General features: G+C 31.2%; 5 protein-coding genes across 7 annotated transcripts; 2 read left to right on the forward strand and 3 right to left on the reverse strand.

The window, feature by feature from the left end:
- Nucleotides 1–25: 25 nt before the first annotated feature.
- On the reverse strand, nt 26–2,498 carry Eif3g1 (eukaryotic translation initiation factor 3 subunit g1). The gene is made up of 4 exons (XM_070669717.1): nt 2,331–2,498; nt 1,838–1,921; nt 1,144–1,596; nt 26–1,029 (listed from the first exon to the last, which is right to left on the reverse strand). Exons 2-4 carry the CDS (start codon nt 1,857–1,859, stop codon nt 617–619), a joined length of 888 nt encoding a protein of 295 aa, XP_070525818.1. The 5' UTR covers nt 1,860–1,921; nt 2,331–2,498; the 3' UTR covers nt 26–616.
- A 237-nt stretch (nt 2,499–2,735) lies between these two features.
- Nucleotides 2,736–4,607, reverse strand: Surf6 (Surfeit locus protein 6). Its single transcript, XM_070669716.1, has 4 exons — nt 4,375–4,607; nt 4,230–4,277; nt 3,482–3,984; nt 2,736–3,216 (listed from the first exon to the last, which is right to left on the reverse strand). The coding sequence occupies exons 1-4, from the start codon at nt 4,490–4,492 to the stop codon at nt 2,995–2,997; spliced, it is 891 nt and encodes a 296-aa protein (XP_070525817.1). The 5' UTR covers nt 4,493–4,607; the 3' UTR covers nt 2,736–2,994.
- Nucleotides 4,608–4,934: 327 nt separating this feature from the next.
- On the reverse strand, nt 4,935–7,591 carry LOC139110124 (protein PFF0380w). 2 transcript variants are annotated; one of them, XM_070669706.1, is made up of 3 exons: nt 7,339–7,591; nt 6,971–7,234; nt 4,935–6,708 (listed from the first exon to the last, which is right to left on the reverse strand). In XM_070669706.1, the coding sequence occupies exon 3, from the start codon at nt 6,685–6,687 to the stop codon at nt 5,179–5,181; it is 1,509 nt and encodes a 502-aa protein (XP_070525807.1). In that variant the 5' UTR covers nt 6,688–6,708; nt 6,971–7,234; nt 7,339–7,591; the 3' UTR covers nt 4,935–5,178. The 2 variants fall into 2 exon arrangements, with proteins under 2 accessions (XP_070525807.1, XP_070525808.1); XM_070669707.1 differs by having other exon boundaries at nt 7,335–7,591.
- Nucleotides 7,592–8,883: 1,292 nt separating this feature from the next.
- Cn-iiib (cytosolic 5'-nucleotidase IIIB) lies at nt 8,884–10,949 on the forward strand. The gene is made up of 5 exons (XM_070669404.1): nt 8,884–9,104; nt 9,181–9,279; nt 9,357–9,426; nt 9,517–10,100; nt 10,175–10,949. The coding sequence occupies exons 1-5, from the start codon at nt 9,078–9,080 to the stop codon at nt 10,274–10,276; spliced, it is 882 nt and encodes a 293-aa protein (XP_070525505.1). The 5' UTR covers nt 8,884–9,077; the 3' UTR covers nt 10,277–10,949.
- A 383-nt stretch (nt 10,950–11,332) lies between these two features.
- Nucleotides 11,333–13,671, forward strand: LOC139110269 (protein SAAL1). Of its 2 annotated transcripts, XM_070669916.1 has the most exons (7): nt 11,333–11,463; nt 11,636–11,711; nt 11,783–11,960; nt 12,104–12,259; nt 12,355–12,616; nt 12,687–13,145; nt 13,224–13,671. In XM_070669916.1, the coding sequence occupies exons 3-7, from the start codon at nt 11,844–11,846 to the stop codon at nt 13,466–13,468; spliced, it is 1,239 nt and encodes a 412-aa protein (XP_070526017.1). In that variant the 5' UTR covers nt 11,333–11,463; nt 11,636–11,711; nt 11,783–11,843; the 3' UTR covers nt 13,469–13,671. The 2 variants fall into 2 exon arrangements, with proteins under 2 accessions (XP_070526017.1, XP_070526016.1); XM_070669915.1 differs by having other exon boundaries at nt 11,333–11,711.
- The last annotated feature ends 85 nt before the right edge of the window (nt 13,672–13,756 follow it).

A 13,756-nucleotide genomic window follows, 5' to 3' on the forward strand; every position in this document is an offset into this window, starting at 1 on the left:
CAATTCGTTATGTAAGAATGTTACATTTTTTTTTTTAATAAGATTTTTAATAAGATTTTCGGAATATAAAGTAGGATCCTTTTATCTGTTGATGTAATTATTTTACGCGCAAGTAAACAGAGTAGCTTTGAATTATTAATTCAAGTCGCAATATCAGAAGTAAATATTTTAATTTCTAGTTAAACACGATCCAATTTTGATAAGGAGTAAGCTTCTCTGTTTACTACATTTTTAATTATATTTTTAATTATATATTTACTATATAATTATATAGTAGATATACAATGTTATACGTTTCTTATTTATATACTTACATACTTATGTGCATAAAACTTTTTTTTTTTTTTTTGTAATATAAAATACAGATAGGATTTGTGGTTCTGTATTCATACATTTAATACTAAATGTGGTGAGTAGAAATTTTTAATTATTTTATTCCGATTAGATTATTGAACATGGCTGCGCAATTATAATTACGATATTACATAAACGTAAATTTAAACGAAGATCCCAATGTTAGATTTAGAATTAAATGACATAAATACAGACCACTATTGTTTTTCTACTTCTGATATCATCAGAGAATGTTCACATAATTATGCATAAATAGTCTATTTTAGTTATTCGGAGCTTGTGGCTTCGACCATTCGACACTCAGAATAAGATGATCGTAACCGTAACCATCCAGAGTGGAAATCGCTCTCGCGGCATCATTCCTATGCTTGAAGTGCACATACGCAAAACCTTTACAGAGATTGGAAAGTTTTTCCTTTGCGAGAAACTGCTTCACCACGCAACCGAATGGTTTCACAAGCTCGTCCAAGTCCGCATCCGTAGTACTTTGCGAGAGATTGGAGATACGTATGGCAGTCGTGTCGTCCCGTCTCTGCATCTGCATCGAATCGCCGCGTTTGTTGCCACCGTCGCGCATACCGGGCGGCACGTACTTGCCACCCTGTGGCTTAAGCTCGGCCATTGCACCAGGTACTCCCGTATTAACGAGAGGCTTCTTATCGTCTGGTACTTTTCCTAAAAAGGAATTTAACAGTTAGAGTTTTACAAAAGTAATAATATATTTATTTGCAATAGTTTTTTTTTTTTTTTTTTTCTTTGCAGCTGAATTTTTTCCGTGACATAACTCACCACCAGCGAGAACGGTATCTTTGTACGGACACTTGGATGTCCAATGGTCGCCGTTACAGTTACGACATTTGACGACTCCTTTATCGCCCATGCTTTTTAATTTATCCAGAGAATCTTCCTCCACTTTATTTTCCTCCTCCTTGCTGGATATGAACTGCATGAAGACATCTTCACCGCCGACCGTAGTAGCTGGATTCGGTCCTGGCCTGTCGTCAGCAGAATCGCCGAATTTTGCCCAGCTCTTGCGCACCGCGATCGTTTTCGACACTGTGCGCTGTTCTATTTTATAAACGCGTACAACTTTAACCTTCTTGTTGTCCTGATTATACTTGTATTCGGTAAGAATTTTAAAGCCATTCTCATAGACTTCTGTAGGTGCAGGCAACGCTCCACCTTCCTCTTCAACCTCATCTGCCCAACTAGATTTGACTTCATTTTGTGCAACTGGCATCTCTGCAAATTGTATCATATTATGCAACACTTACATTTACAAGAGTATTAATTTTAATGCACGTAAGTATATTGCACAATATGTGCAAACATCAGATTTTTAAATATAAAAATAATTTCCCATAAATAAATTACATCCAAACATTTTTTTTTTTTTTTTTCTGCAATTATAAAATCAATTGCATAAGTTGATGTTTTACACATTAATTGCACATTGATAAAAATAGTTATTATTATACTTAACCAGTTAAAGATTTGTCAGTCATCTTATTAATTTTTTTCTTACAAGAAACAAAGTTCTATTATAGCCAGTAAATGTACACAAATGCTGAAACAAATTAAATACAAAATTAAGTGGCATACTATGTACTTTCGACACGTTAGAAGTGTATTATAATAAATGTAATTGTTACATTAACGTTGCAAATATTATCGACAAAAGTAAAATGAAAATGTGACACATCAGGTCTCTATTTTTACTGTACAACGTGAGAATTCTAACCAATATTACATACATCATATTGATACTCAAAAATTGCTGAACATATCGCGCTTACGTGATTGTTAACATTTGCTACGTGAGTCCATAAAATTTATGACGCGATTGAAGGAAAAAATATAGCTCACAGTGGTATTGGCACGAATAATTTTACATATAAACTCAAAAGCCACATGAGACTTATCAGAAACATATCGACGACACAAGGTAACGCGGTGTTAAAGGAATTATTACTTACCGGAGTAATGTCGTATCGGAGTATTTAGATTTGCGAGAGACAGACGATCCAGATCGTAATATAAATCACAAGGGGCTGCAACGAAACAAACCGCGAATCGTGGAGAAAACGACTACACGTCCATGTGGAAAAATCAAGATGGAAGGATCGACCGCTCCTCGATCTTTCTAACCTCCTCGAATTTCTCGTATTTGAGGTAACGGTAGCGCCAAGACCATTCGGTAAACGGAATATTTCGTAACTACCAAAATCGATAGTGCTATATATATGCCCATATATAAAAAAAAATAGAATAAAATTAAGCAAAATTAAACAAATTTATTAAATACTAACTACTTTGAATTAAAAGATAAAAATTCAATAGGTATAATGACAGGTGTTAATAAAAAAAGGAAATTCATGAAATTATATGAATAAAGTTATTATTTTTGGATGTATTATACACATCGTTATTTTACAGAGTATGTAGTTAAATGTACATTTTTATACATATTCACTTATTCTGGTTAACAAATATAGTATAAATTATCCTGTTAGCTCAATGAAAATAACAACTTTCGATAATTAAGCATATAGTAAATTAAACGAAATTAGAAAGGTATCCTTAAAAATATAAATTTTATAAATTTAATGCAAATTATAACTATATAAAAAAAATCAACTACTAAATTCCAGATATTACTCGTCCTTTCTTTGCTGCCTTTTTCAATTTATTCTGTTTCTTTTCCTTTTTCTTTTTCATAATATTATCTCGTCGTTTTTCTTGCCTTTCTTGCATAGATTTTTGTACGTTTTCTATCCTAGAATTCCATTTTTTAGTGCTGTGCTTTTTTTGCTGATCATTTCTTTTTATAGTACGTTTCAGTAACTCTGGATCATCTTTAACCTGTCAAATAAGTATAAAAAACTCATAGAAAAGACTTAAATTAATATAAATAATATCATAAATTTATATAGAACGTATCTCGTGAAAAACACAAATAATATAACAAAAAAATATATAATATATAATATTAAATACTCAACTAATACAGAATATAATAAAAAAAAAAAATAACGATAGAAATAGAATTAAACTTTATATTCTACTGAATATTACAATATTAACACTATGTTTCATACAAAATTAATATATTAGTGTGAGTACATACTTTTTCACCAGATGCTCTTGCCAATACAGATTTCCATGCATCTTTTTCTTTAATATTTTCAGCTTCTTCTTTATTACCTAAATCTTCTAATTGCTTTAACTTTTCCTTTTTTTGATGCAATTGTTGTAACATCTTTTTAGGGTCATTCTGATTCTTAGGTAATTTTTTCTTTACCCCAATCTCAGAAAAATCAAATTTACTGAATACCATTTTCCCTTCTGAATTAAAAATTGGTTTTGGTTTTGGCAATTTCGGTATCTCCTCATTTTCAGTCTTTATTTTACTACCATTAGTTGTATTATTCTCTAATCTAACATGCTTTTTTTGCCGAAAACGTTCTTCCTTCTTTGTCTTTTTCTTAATTTTATTCTTCAAAGTTTTTTTAAGAAGTTTCTGTTTATAATCCAATTTCTTTACCCCTTTTAATTCATCCAATTTTGCATGTAGCTCTTGAAAGGTGTGTGCTCTTTTAGTTTTCTTCCCTAATATAGTTAAAGTCTTAGCTGTAATAAAAAAATATAATGAGAAACTATGACAATTTTTTCAGATTAAATTTATCTTTATATAAGTAAAAAGCACATAGACTTTCAAAACAGAAATTATCAGCCAAGTTATAGTTTTAATTACTACTCGTTTATGTCACATTAAAATATAGACATATCGATCGTTACAATAGAATCATACACCAGTTAATAAATTAAACCCTGTGTAACCATCTTGTACTTTCAGATAAATAAAAAAAAACAACCTTTTTTTGTAGGCTCCTTATCCTCTGTCGCTAGATAATTTTTTTCGGCTAAAAAGAAAGCATAAAATAACTTTTAATCGTCACGAAGAGGATGTACTTCTTTAAATATTGTTTAAATTATATTATTTAGTAAAAATATACTCACCCAATTCGCGTGTCGACAGAGGCATTATTGATAATATACGCGAAATAAATTCATCTTCTTCTTTTAGCATCTTACGAGCTTTCTCTTTATTGAAACCTTTCGACATCGTTAAATGCATTTTCCTTTGAACTCACGTGTACCTTTAAAGCGAACGTAAATAATTCCACTCGACATAGGTTATGTCGCCTTAGGTCTGTAGTCTTCGAGTACAAAGATAATAGAACTGGAATACTCATTTTTATTTTTTATTTTAATATTTACACGTGCAATAAAAAAAAAGAAACAAAACTTTTATTAGCTTTCTTAAAAAAATTCTCTTAAGGCTACATGAAAAAACTTACGCTTTATTATTTAGTTTTTTTATTTATATAAAATAATAAAATATAATTTTGACATTTAAAATACTTGTTCGCACATTTATAATAATTATTACTGTAATAATTGATTTCACAGAAATGGTTTTATTCATAAACTACACATGTTTTGTATATGTACTATGTTAACAATTATTAAAAAAAAATAATAACAATTTAATTGTGAAAATTTGCAATTAGGCGAAATTACTTGATACAGAAATGGATTTTTATTAAAAAATATTAACACGTAAATAAAACATTGAGTTACAATAATCAAATACAATTTTTTAATATTGAATGCTTGTTTTTATTTTCATATATTTCTACTATAATCTTTTTCAACGTTTTGAAAATTATTACATCAATTTTTAAAACAATGCTAAATAAAAGAAAAGTTGTAAACAGTGTGCATTTACAAATTAATAAAAAGAAATTTAGTTTTATGAACTTAGTCAATTTGATCTATTAATTCCGATGATCGTAAAACAATTAAGTTATGTCCAAATAAGTCAAAATTATCAAATTCTTCTTCTACAGTCTTTGCATCTCGTACAGTTTTAAAATAAACCTGGCAATAACGTATATTACTTTCAGAGATTGTTTTCACAATTGTTGCTGAAATTGGATCGTACTTTTCAAATAAATGCAAGATATAATGCACCCCACATACTGTGGGAATGTTAGCAACAATTATTTCTTGCATTGGGATGATTAATGCAACATTAGACGAAGCACATTTAGTTATGTATGACGATGAATTCTCAGACATCAGATCAGAATCATTCGACTGAAATTCCTCGTCAGAAATTAATTCTGGTACATCACAATTCTCTATACCTTGCGCATTCCTGTTTGCAATGGTATTTATTTTAGTCTTTGTTGAAGAGGATAGTTCAGTTTGATTTTTCCTTGTTACTTCATCACAATCATTGCTATTGATAGAATTTCGTTGTTTTAAATATTTTTCCTTAGACATTGGTAGATTCATACTCGTATATTCGCGCTTATCAAACCCATATCCTTGTTTGGAATCATGAGAGACGTCTGAAATGTAGTTAGCATTTTCAAATTTATTTAAATTGGGAACGTTTTCATTGTAAATTGATTTTTTCTTTTGTTCCAATAATCTTTCGGTATTTTCTGCACTTTCCGTTTGCAATTGACTTGAATTTCTTTCATCAGTCTTAACGTCAGCTATAACTTTTGTTTTCTCTGGTAGCAAGGTTATGAAGTCATGATTTTGCAAACCTTTTATACATCGTGTTATTTCCTCGTGTGTTTTATATCGTATTAATACAAAGTTATTTTTTTCAGGACGACTGCGTACAGATAAAACAATTCCAAAAGATGAAAATATTTCATTAATTTCTAACGTTGAAAGGTTTTTCTTGTTAAAAAAATGTACACAGTAAGTGTTGTCTTTGTGTATCCTATAATATTTTTCACAATCAATTGTATCTAAGGAATTATTTTGTATACAGGTTTGTTGTCTCAAAGGTGCTAACATTTTTCTATTAACTGATGAATCAAATTCATTATCTTTCTTTATATTTGAATTTGATTTATGCATATAATTTTGATGATGAGTATTATAAGTATTTGAGTCATTAGAACCATTATTTTCATTAGTTCTACGAGTTGTATAATCTTTTCCAGCATTCTGTTTTCGATTTAAATCTGTGTTACCTGAATCTTTACTTAAATTATTTAATTTACTTCTTTCAGGTAACAAATGTATATCACTGTCTTGTAACCCTTCTATACACTTTTCTGTTTCTTCTAAGGTCTTATATACAACAAACACAAGTCCATTACCATTGTTTGTAAAATTTACATATTGAACTTTTCCAAAAAATGCAAATTTTTGTACTACTTCCAATTGAGTTAATCGTTGCTTGTTATAAAAATGCAAATGATATCCATCAGTGTCTGTCTTATAATATTTATCATAGTCCATCTTGTGCTTGCTGGTTTCTTACTGTAAAAAGCAGTAGTATAAATTACACCAAACGTTATAAAAACCACAAATGGCAACAATATAAATTACATGTACATGCAATTAGATTATATTCAAATCATTCTTAGATCTTCAGCTTGTAGTTTTTTACCTACAATTATTTTAATTAATTAAATCGAAAAAAAAGTTACACACACATATGGGAATGCATTTTAATATAACTGTAAAACTATTCTTCTTTTTTTAAATTTAAAGTATTACAAATATTACAAACAAACCTTACCTGGCAAAATAATAAATCTTTATATTTTTAATTAAGTCTTTTATCGTATATCACCAACATGTAACCTCATACGTATGAAACAATTTCTTACGTGTAGAATTAATTTGGACCAATAATTAAAATAATTATACAATTCAATTAACTTCTTTGTAATCAACTTCGTACAACCTGTTACGAAGTATACAGATAAAAGACTCAGTGCTCAGCGTTCGTCCGAGGATGATGAAATGATAATAAAATAAGCTCTAAAATCTCTTAATTACTCTGGAACAAGTAGAAACAAGTAATTCGAGTGAACAAAGAGAATATTTAGGACTGTGCTTTCCACCAAGCGATACAATCGATATAATATATTAATACATACTTACATTAAAAATCCAATTAATTTTTCAGAAAGTATACTTTATTCTCGATCTTCTTTTTTATTATTACTTATATAAAAAAAGTTCGTTTGAAGTGAAAAAAAACCCTAGCGCGCCGAGCAATCACAGTGCTCTATAGATCGCCTGATCGCGAGCTCGCAACGGGCTTACGTGACTTATTTCTGCAAACAAAAGGATACTTGGCCACGCGGACAATATCTATTTCAAGACGAAGACGTCGAGATATCCACGTGTGTCTTCTAACACGGTTTATCATCGTGTACCTTTTTCTAGTGAAACGCTGTGATTGGTCGACGCCTAATTTTTTTAGCGCGCCGACCAATCACAGCGCTCCATCGATCGCCTGATAGCAAGTTGGTAACAGACTGCAACACGTGCTGCTGCATACTGCTAGAGGACACGACGAGCACGCGGTTCGAGTTCGAAACGAAAATGTCGAGGCATCCGTGCGTCGTAGCCCATTTCTCGTATCGAATTCGAAGATTTGAGTCGGGACGGGTCGGGAGGAGACAGTCGGGAGTGTCGTGGACTATCTCGCGAGTGTCCAGGGCGCGAAAGGATGACTCGACACGTGCTACCTGAGAGGAGGAGGAGGCCCAGGAAGGGTATCCTGCACCAGCGGAGCAACCCAGGGGTAAGTAGTATCAGCTTTCCTTCCGAATTACATTCCGAATTTATAATATAATTTTGTCATTTATCTGTTACAGATCAAGAGGAACTCCGCTGTAGCAGTGAGAAAAAGTGCCGAACGCCGAAATTCTAACAAATACGAACCGCAGCCGGTTCGTCGGTCGTTTCGGGAGTTCCGAAAAGTATGCGGGCGTTTTTTGTACGATTATTTTTTACGGGAGTGCGTTCGCGAGTTACTTGTGCGAGGAAGGATGGCTCGTCACGTCCCATCTGAGAGGATGAGCAGGCTCAGGAGGCATCCTGCATCGGCGGAGCAACTTTTAGGTGAGAATAAATTCTTTTAATAAAATATTTATTAAATAAAAATGTTAACTTTTTTTTAAATTAATTTTTTAAACTATAATTCATGTCTACATTAATATAATTCTTTTTCTGTTACAGCCACCGGCAGAATTTTACAACTCCGCTGTATGCAGATCGGTAAGTCTACTAACTTTTGTTTTTCAGGATTTTCTTTTCAGAGCAGTGTCGAAAAAAAAACGCGCGAGTGTTCAGTAAATTCCGCGTTAGTAAAATCACGGTCGGAGTATTTGCGAGTTTTCAGTGCGTGGAAATATAATTATAATAAGACTTTCAAGAATTCCTGCGTGCCGTACGTCTTCAAAATAAAAGCAAATAATTTATTGCAGATTAAATACATTCTCTGTATTTATTGTACATACAGTATATATACCAAAATATATTTTTTAGTCATGTTTGTAGTCAATTTGATACAAATGAATTCAGCATATTTTAAAATCACGTTGACATTTCTACCTAGGGATCACAAATTAATTTTTTTATTAAAGTAAACATCTTATCTAATGACATTTATGTAATTCAACATTCGCGCCGCCAGATAAACGCATATTACAGGACACTCGATGAAACGTGTCACATATCTGGACGTGCGTTCTCTCGTGATTGGTCGTTATAGGTTAGTAACAACGTGCTGAGCACGTTGGCTTGTGGGGAACAAGGAAACGACTTGAGCCTTGAACCGATCTCATTATCAGACATCAAGCTTCCACGCGTATTTCGCGAAGCCGACAACGATGAACAACGAACTCACGATTGACGAGGTGAGTAAAAAATAATTTTCTCGATCAGTGACACCGTCTTTTCAACGATGTTGCAAAATACGTTTTTTATTTACAGTTTCCCGCTTTAAAGTCGAGGCATGTTTATATCAGGGACAAGACCGCGCTCCTGAAGACGTTAAATTTAATACGACAAGGTGGCGCAAGCCATTTACAGGTGTGTCTTTGTATTAACATCCTTTTAATTACCCCCTTGACTCAGCATTCAATTAATCTATGAAATCACTTATATAGCTGGTTACAGATTTTGATTTAACCATTACAAAACAGCATATCAATGGCATACATGTGCTCAGTAGCTTTGGTAAGTAAATGATAATTTATTAAGTAAAAATTAATGAAGAAAATAATGTACTTTTTAATTATAATTCACTAACATTCAGTTTTTTTTTAGGCATGTTCCGAAAATGCAAACAATTGCCACAGCATTATTTAGACTCAGCTAAGGATCTCTATAACAAATACAGACCTATGGAAATAGATCCGAATATGCCTCTGAACAAAAAGTCAGATGCTATGCAAGAGTGGATGAATGCCACTCAAAATTTATTGAAAGGATTTGAGTTTGATCCTCATGAATTAGAGAAAGTTGCACAAGAGTTTGACAATATCTTACGTGATGGCACAGAAATGTTTTTTAAAAAACTTCATGAAGCAAGAGTGCCGATTATAGTATTTAGTGCTGGTTTAGGTGATATGGTACAAGCTGTTTTGAGATACCACAATGCTTTATTCGATAATGTAAAAATAATTTCGAATTTTCTCAAGTATAATGGAAGTAAATTGGATGGTTTTAAGAACGAAACAGTTATACATATGTCAAATAAAAATGAGTGTGCACTAGGACAAGATAGTCTAGAAATGCTACAAAAAAGACAGAATGTATTGCTAATGGGTGACACAATCGGCGACGCTAATATGGTAGAAGGAATAACAAATACTAAAGCAGTCATAAAAATTGGATTTCTTTACGAACATGTAAATATTTTAATTAAGGTCTTTCATTGATATATTTATTATATATTACTAATTTTTATTAATTTGCTTTTTAGGTGGAAGATAGCTTAGAGCTGTTTATGAAATACTTCGATATCGTTCTTGTTGACGATCAAACGATGCAAGTACCAATGGAAATACTACAGATTGTCTTGTAGTAATATCGTCCATGCTCTCTTTCACTTGCGTGTACAGAAATACATCTATGAAAATGTAAATGTCACGTATATGTGTGATTGCTTTATAATTTAAAAAAAAAGGAAACAACTCATTTTCCATTAAACAATTTTATCTTAAATATATTACCTAATATATTTTTAATAATAACTTATTGGTGTGATATTCAAGATAAGTTACTTACCAATACTCTTATCTTGCTGGTGCAAGATTATATACATTTTGAAGATGTTAAATCATTGTTTAATCATTAACTCAATCTGAGATGTTAAAAACTGTTACTTATAAATTTTATAATTCTATGTGTAGAACGAACATGTAATTGTAATTCGTAATGTAATTCTTCACATGAAACAATGTAATATTTATTGAAGTTTTAATTCACGAAAACTCAATATTGCGCGCATATCTTTTCGATAATCTGAATATGAAATTACATGTCGTATTTTTATCAATATTTTCTGCTAAGTATATTATTGTATTTTATATAATGATCTAATTACTGTTTCAAAAAAAAGAACGAATATCTTTTTATCTTTAAGCAATCAGACATTAATATCTTTGAATATTAGTGTCTCTAATTAACACCAATGTTAAGCAATCTCAAAAGATAATTTAAGATTGAAAATAAAATGTTACATTTTTGGGAACTAAGATTTAAAAACTTGCTTAATATTTCTTTCAAGACTTACTTCATAATTCTATTAATTATACATACTTTCTACATTTATTTTCTTCGTAAACATTTTATAAATACAATAAATTAATTTTCAACAAAAAATTTATATTTTACGAAGAGAGTTTTGCAGCCAAAGTGGTTTTATTTAAAATTGCATACATTTTAATTTGTAAATTTATTTAATATTTCTTTGTAAATTTTTTAATTTTTGAGAATACTTTGGAATTTAATATACTTATTGTACGTACACTGAAAGACAGATACTATAGCATTTGCTTCGACGGCGGCGGCTAGTGTACGTGATCTTAGCGTTGTGTGCGTCGTTACACAAAAAGCGCCGTACATGTGTGCCTCGGAGAGAATAGTAAAGTGCGTTTCCTTTCCAGACACACGTACACACGTGCTTCGTGTGAGACTCGACGCACACCACGGCAAGATCACGTACGCTAACCACCATCACCGAAACACATGCCATACTTGCCTTTCAGTGTACGTTTAGTTTTTTGTTTAATTGATATTAATATAAAATGAATTACACGTAATTAAACAAGGCTCACTTGGGCCAAGTACCGATAAAACTAATTTGACTATTAATTTTTGATGCCACTGAAAGCATTTCTGCTATTATAAGGTTAAACACTGTGTTTTTAAAACGATTTAGATGATCAGAAATTGACGATCTCTTGCGGAAAAAGCTTTGATTCTTATTTTCACGACTGCTTTCCTTTCGCACCTAGGTAATTTTTAACAATATACTACTTTTATGTAGAATTTTATATTTCTAACCTAAAGTATAATTATCTTTCAGATAATTGTATGAAAATTTTAAAGGCAGAAACTGGAAGTAAAGTACTTGACAGATTTTTAACATGATTGACTCGCAGGATGTCAGTGAGAAAGAATTAGAAATTTTGAGAGGAGATGCAGTGGGTAATAACTTGTGCAGTAAAAAATGGATAATCAACACTCTGATGTCTCTATGTGAGGTAATTTCTTATAAATAAAAATTATTCTTTCTGCATTTACAATATACATAATAATGTATTATAAAATAAAATTTAGCAATAAGGTTAATTAGAATATTCTTAAAAACTTTATAGTAAGATAAAATATTTGATACTTATTTCAGTTTGACAAACATGGCTGGACTGAAGAATTAGAAGAGCAACTTTGTACTTTATGGGATCTTAGTATGGATAAAGAAGTTGTATCATGTCTTTTATCATGTGGTTTTTCTAAGATAGCCAAAAACATACTGACAACTTCAGATGAACCACGATTGACTGTATGATTTATTTATTATACCATGTAATTAATTTCTATAGAAACTTAATCAATCATATGTTTTAGCTATTTTAATTAATATAATTACATTTTCAGGAAAGAGTTTTAGGTATTATTGGCAATGTATGCTGTAGTGATGAAGCTATTGATACAATATGCTGTGACAAAGAATTAGTTACACAAATCCTGAACCATTTAGGATCTGATGATTCGTTAACATTGATTCAGCTTATCAGAATCCTGCAATTAATTGTGTGGAAAATCCAACAAAATCCTCAATCAGATTGGGTAGCCCATCTTACAGAATGTGAATTTTTTGGAGATTCCATAACTTTTATGTTAAAGAGTTCAACTAATGGTACATATCTAAATGCACAGAATTTTTTTTTTTTTTTAATAATTAATATAATCTTAAATCTCTGTTGCAGATGACTTACTAATAAGTGCAATGAATCTGCTCAGTTCTATATCTGAGATAAAGCTGCCGAATGAAAACAGTTTCTTGGAAAAACTGTTTAAGTTAGACTGCTTGATTCCTGCACTGCTAGAATCGTTTGTGCAGGTAACATCTAAGAACAAAACTAATAATTCCGAATGGTCATTTGCTCAACATTGGTTGACAGTCTTAATTGCCATAATGGAATTAGGTTCACTTAAATTCGAAGACGACTACGAGAATGACGAGAGATTTTCGAAGCTAATGGAAATTATGTACCAAATATTGAAACCATGTAAAAAGTCACATAATTTATATCCAATCGATAAACTAGGCGCCAACATGATTTATGATGCTGTGCGCATATTGCTATGTTTTCAGTCTTCTGACGTTAGTATTCCGCCAAGAATAAATAGCATTATTGCATTTATAATTTTTTCTCTTAAAACAGGTAACTCCTTTTCATTTTAATTATGAATAGTGCACACAGTTACTTTTCTTTTTGTCTAACAATATGTATATATATTAGTTCCAGAATTAGATTCAAGGGAAGATCTAGATCCCGAAGAGCTGACAATCGATCTTTTAAATTATTTAAATAAATACTGGTTACAAGTTGTCGCATTTTGTACTTCTCAACAATTAATAGAGATATTCCATTTATGTGACCGCGAGGTTCGCGAAAATCTAATAAATTTCGTACGATCTGATTGTAAAGCGACACCCGAGACACTCGATAAAATAAAAGAAGCCGCCGTCGCTTTCGAAAAATAATTAATAAAGAAAATATTTCTTTATGCGTTATATCTGAACATATTAAAAGTACAAAGTGCTTTCTATTTCTGTATAGAAATGTTGGAATTATACAAAGTAACGTTGTACGTAAATTCTAGCCATTAGAATAATCCCTAATGTAAATGTAATTATATAAAAATGTGATCGTAATAAAATATTAATATCATTATTTTTCCGAATCGCGCGCGAGCAGAAATAAAATAGTGTTCGCTATGCGCATGCGTCATTGAAAGTGCACAAATTCAAATTCAGCGCGACTGACCCGCT

Source organism: Cardiocondyla obscurior, linkage group LG19, assembly GCF_019399895.1.
Source record: "Cardiocondyla obscurior isolate alpha-2009 linkage group LG19, Cobs3.1, whole genome shotgun sequence".
In the NCBI taxonomy this organism is placed as follows: domain Eukaryota; kingdom Metazoa; phylum Arthropoda; class Insecta; order Hymenoptera; family Formicidae; genus Cardiocondyla; species Cardiocondyla obscurior.

Coding starts and splice junctions, on each gene's coding strand:
- LOC139110269 (XM_070669915.1), top strand. CDS start 11,844: ATGATTGACTCGCAGGATGTCAGTGAGAAAGAATTAGAAATTTTGAGA. Junction 12,617..12,686: donor GTTAAAGAGTTCAACTAATG/GTACATATCTAA, acceptor TCTCTGTTGCAG/ATGACTTACTAATAAGTGCA. Junction 13,146..13,223: donor AATTTTTTCTCTTAAAACAG/GTAACTCCTTTT, acceptor TATATATATTAG/TTCCAGAATTAGATTCAAGG.
- LOC139110124 (XM_070669706.1), bottom strand. CDS start 6,687: ATGGACTATGATAAATATTATAAGACAGACACTGATGGATATCATTTG.
- Eif3g1 (XM_070669717.1), bottom strand. CDS start 1,859: ATGACTGACAAATCTTTAACTG. Junction 1,597..1,837: donor GACTGACAAATCTTTAACTG/GTTAAGTATAAT, acceptor TACAATTTGCAG/AGATGCCAGTTGCACAAAAT. Junction 1,030..1,143: donor AGATACCGTTCTCGCTGGTG/GTGAGTTATGTC, acceptor ATTCCTTTTTAG/GAAAAGTACCAGACGATAAG.
- Surf6 (XM_070669716.1), bottom strand. CDS start 4,492: ATGCATTTAACGATGTCGAAAGGTTTCAATAAAGAGAAAGCTCGTAAG. Junction 3,985..4,229: donor TAAGGAGCCTACAAAAAAAG/GTTGTTTTTTTT, acceptor TTTTTATTACAG/CTAAGACTTTAACTATATTA. Junction 3,217..3,481: donor CAAGAGCATCTGGTGAAAAA/GTATGTACTCAC, acceptor CTTATTTGACAG/GTTAAAGATGATCCAGAGTT.
- Cn-iiib (XM_070669404.1), top strand. CDS start 9,078: ATGAACAACGAACTCACGATTGACGAG. Junction 9,427..9,516: donor ACATGTGCTCAGTAGCTTTG/GTAAGTAAATGA, acceptor GTTTTTTTTTAG/GCATGTTCCGAAAATGCAAA. Junction 10,101..10,174: donor TTGGATTTCTTTACGAACAT/GTAAATATTTTA, acceptor TTTGCTTTTTAG/GTGGAAGATAGCTTAGAGCT.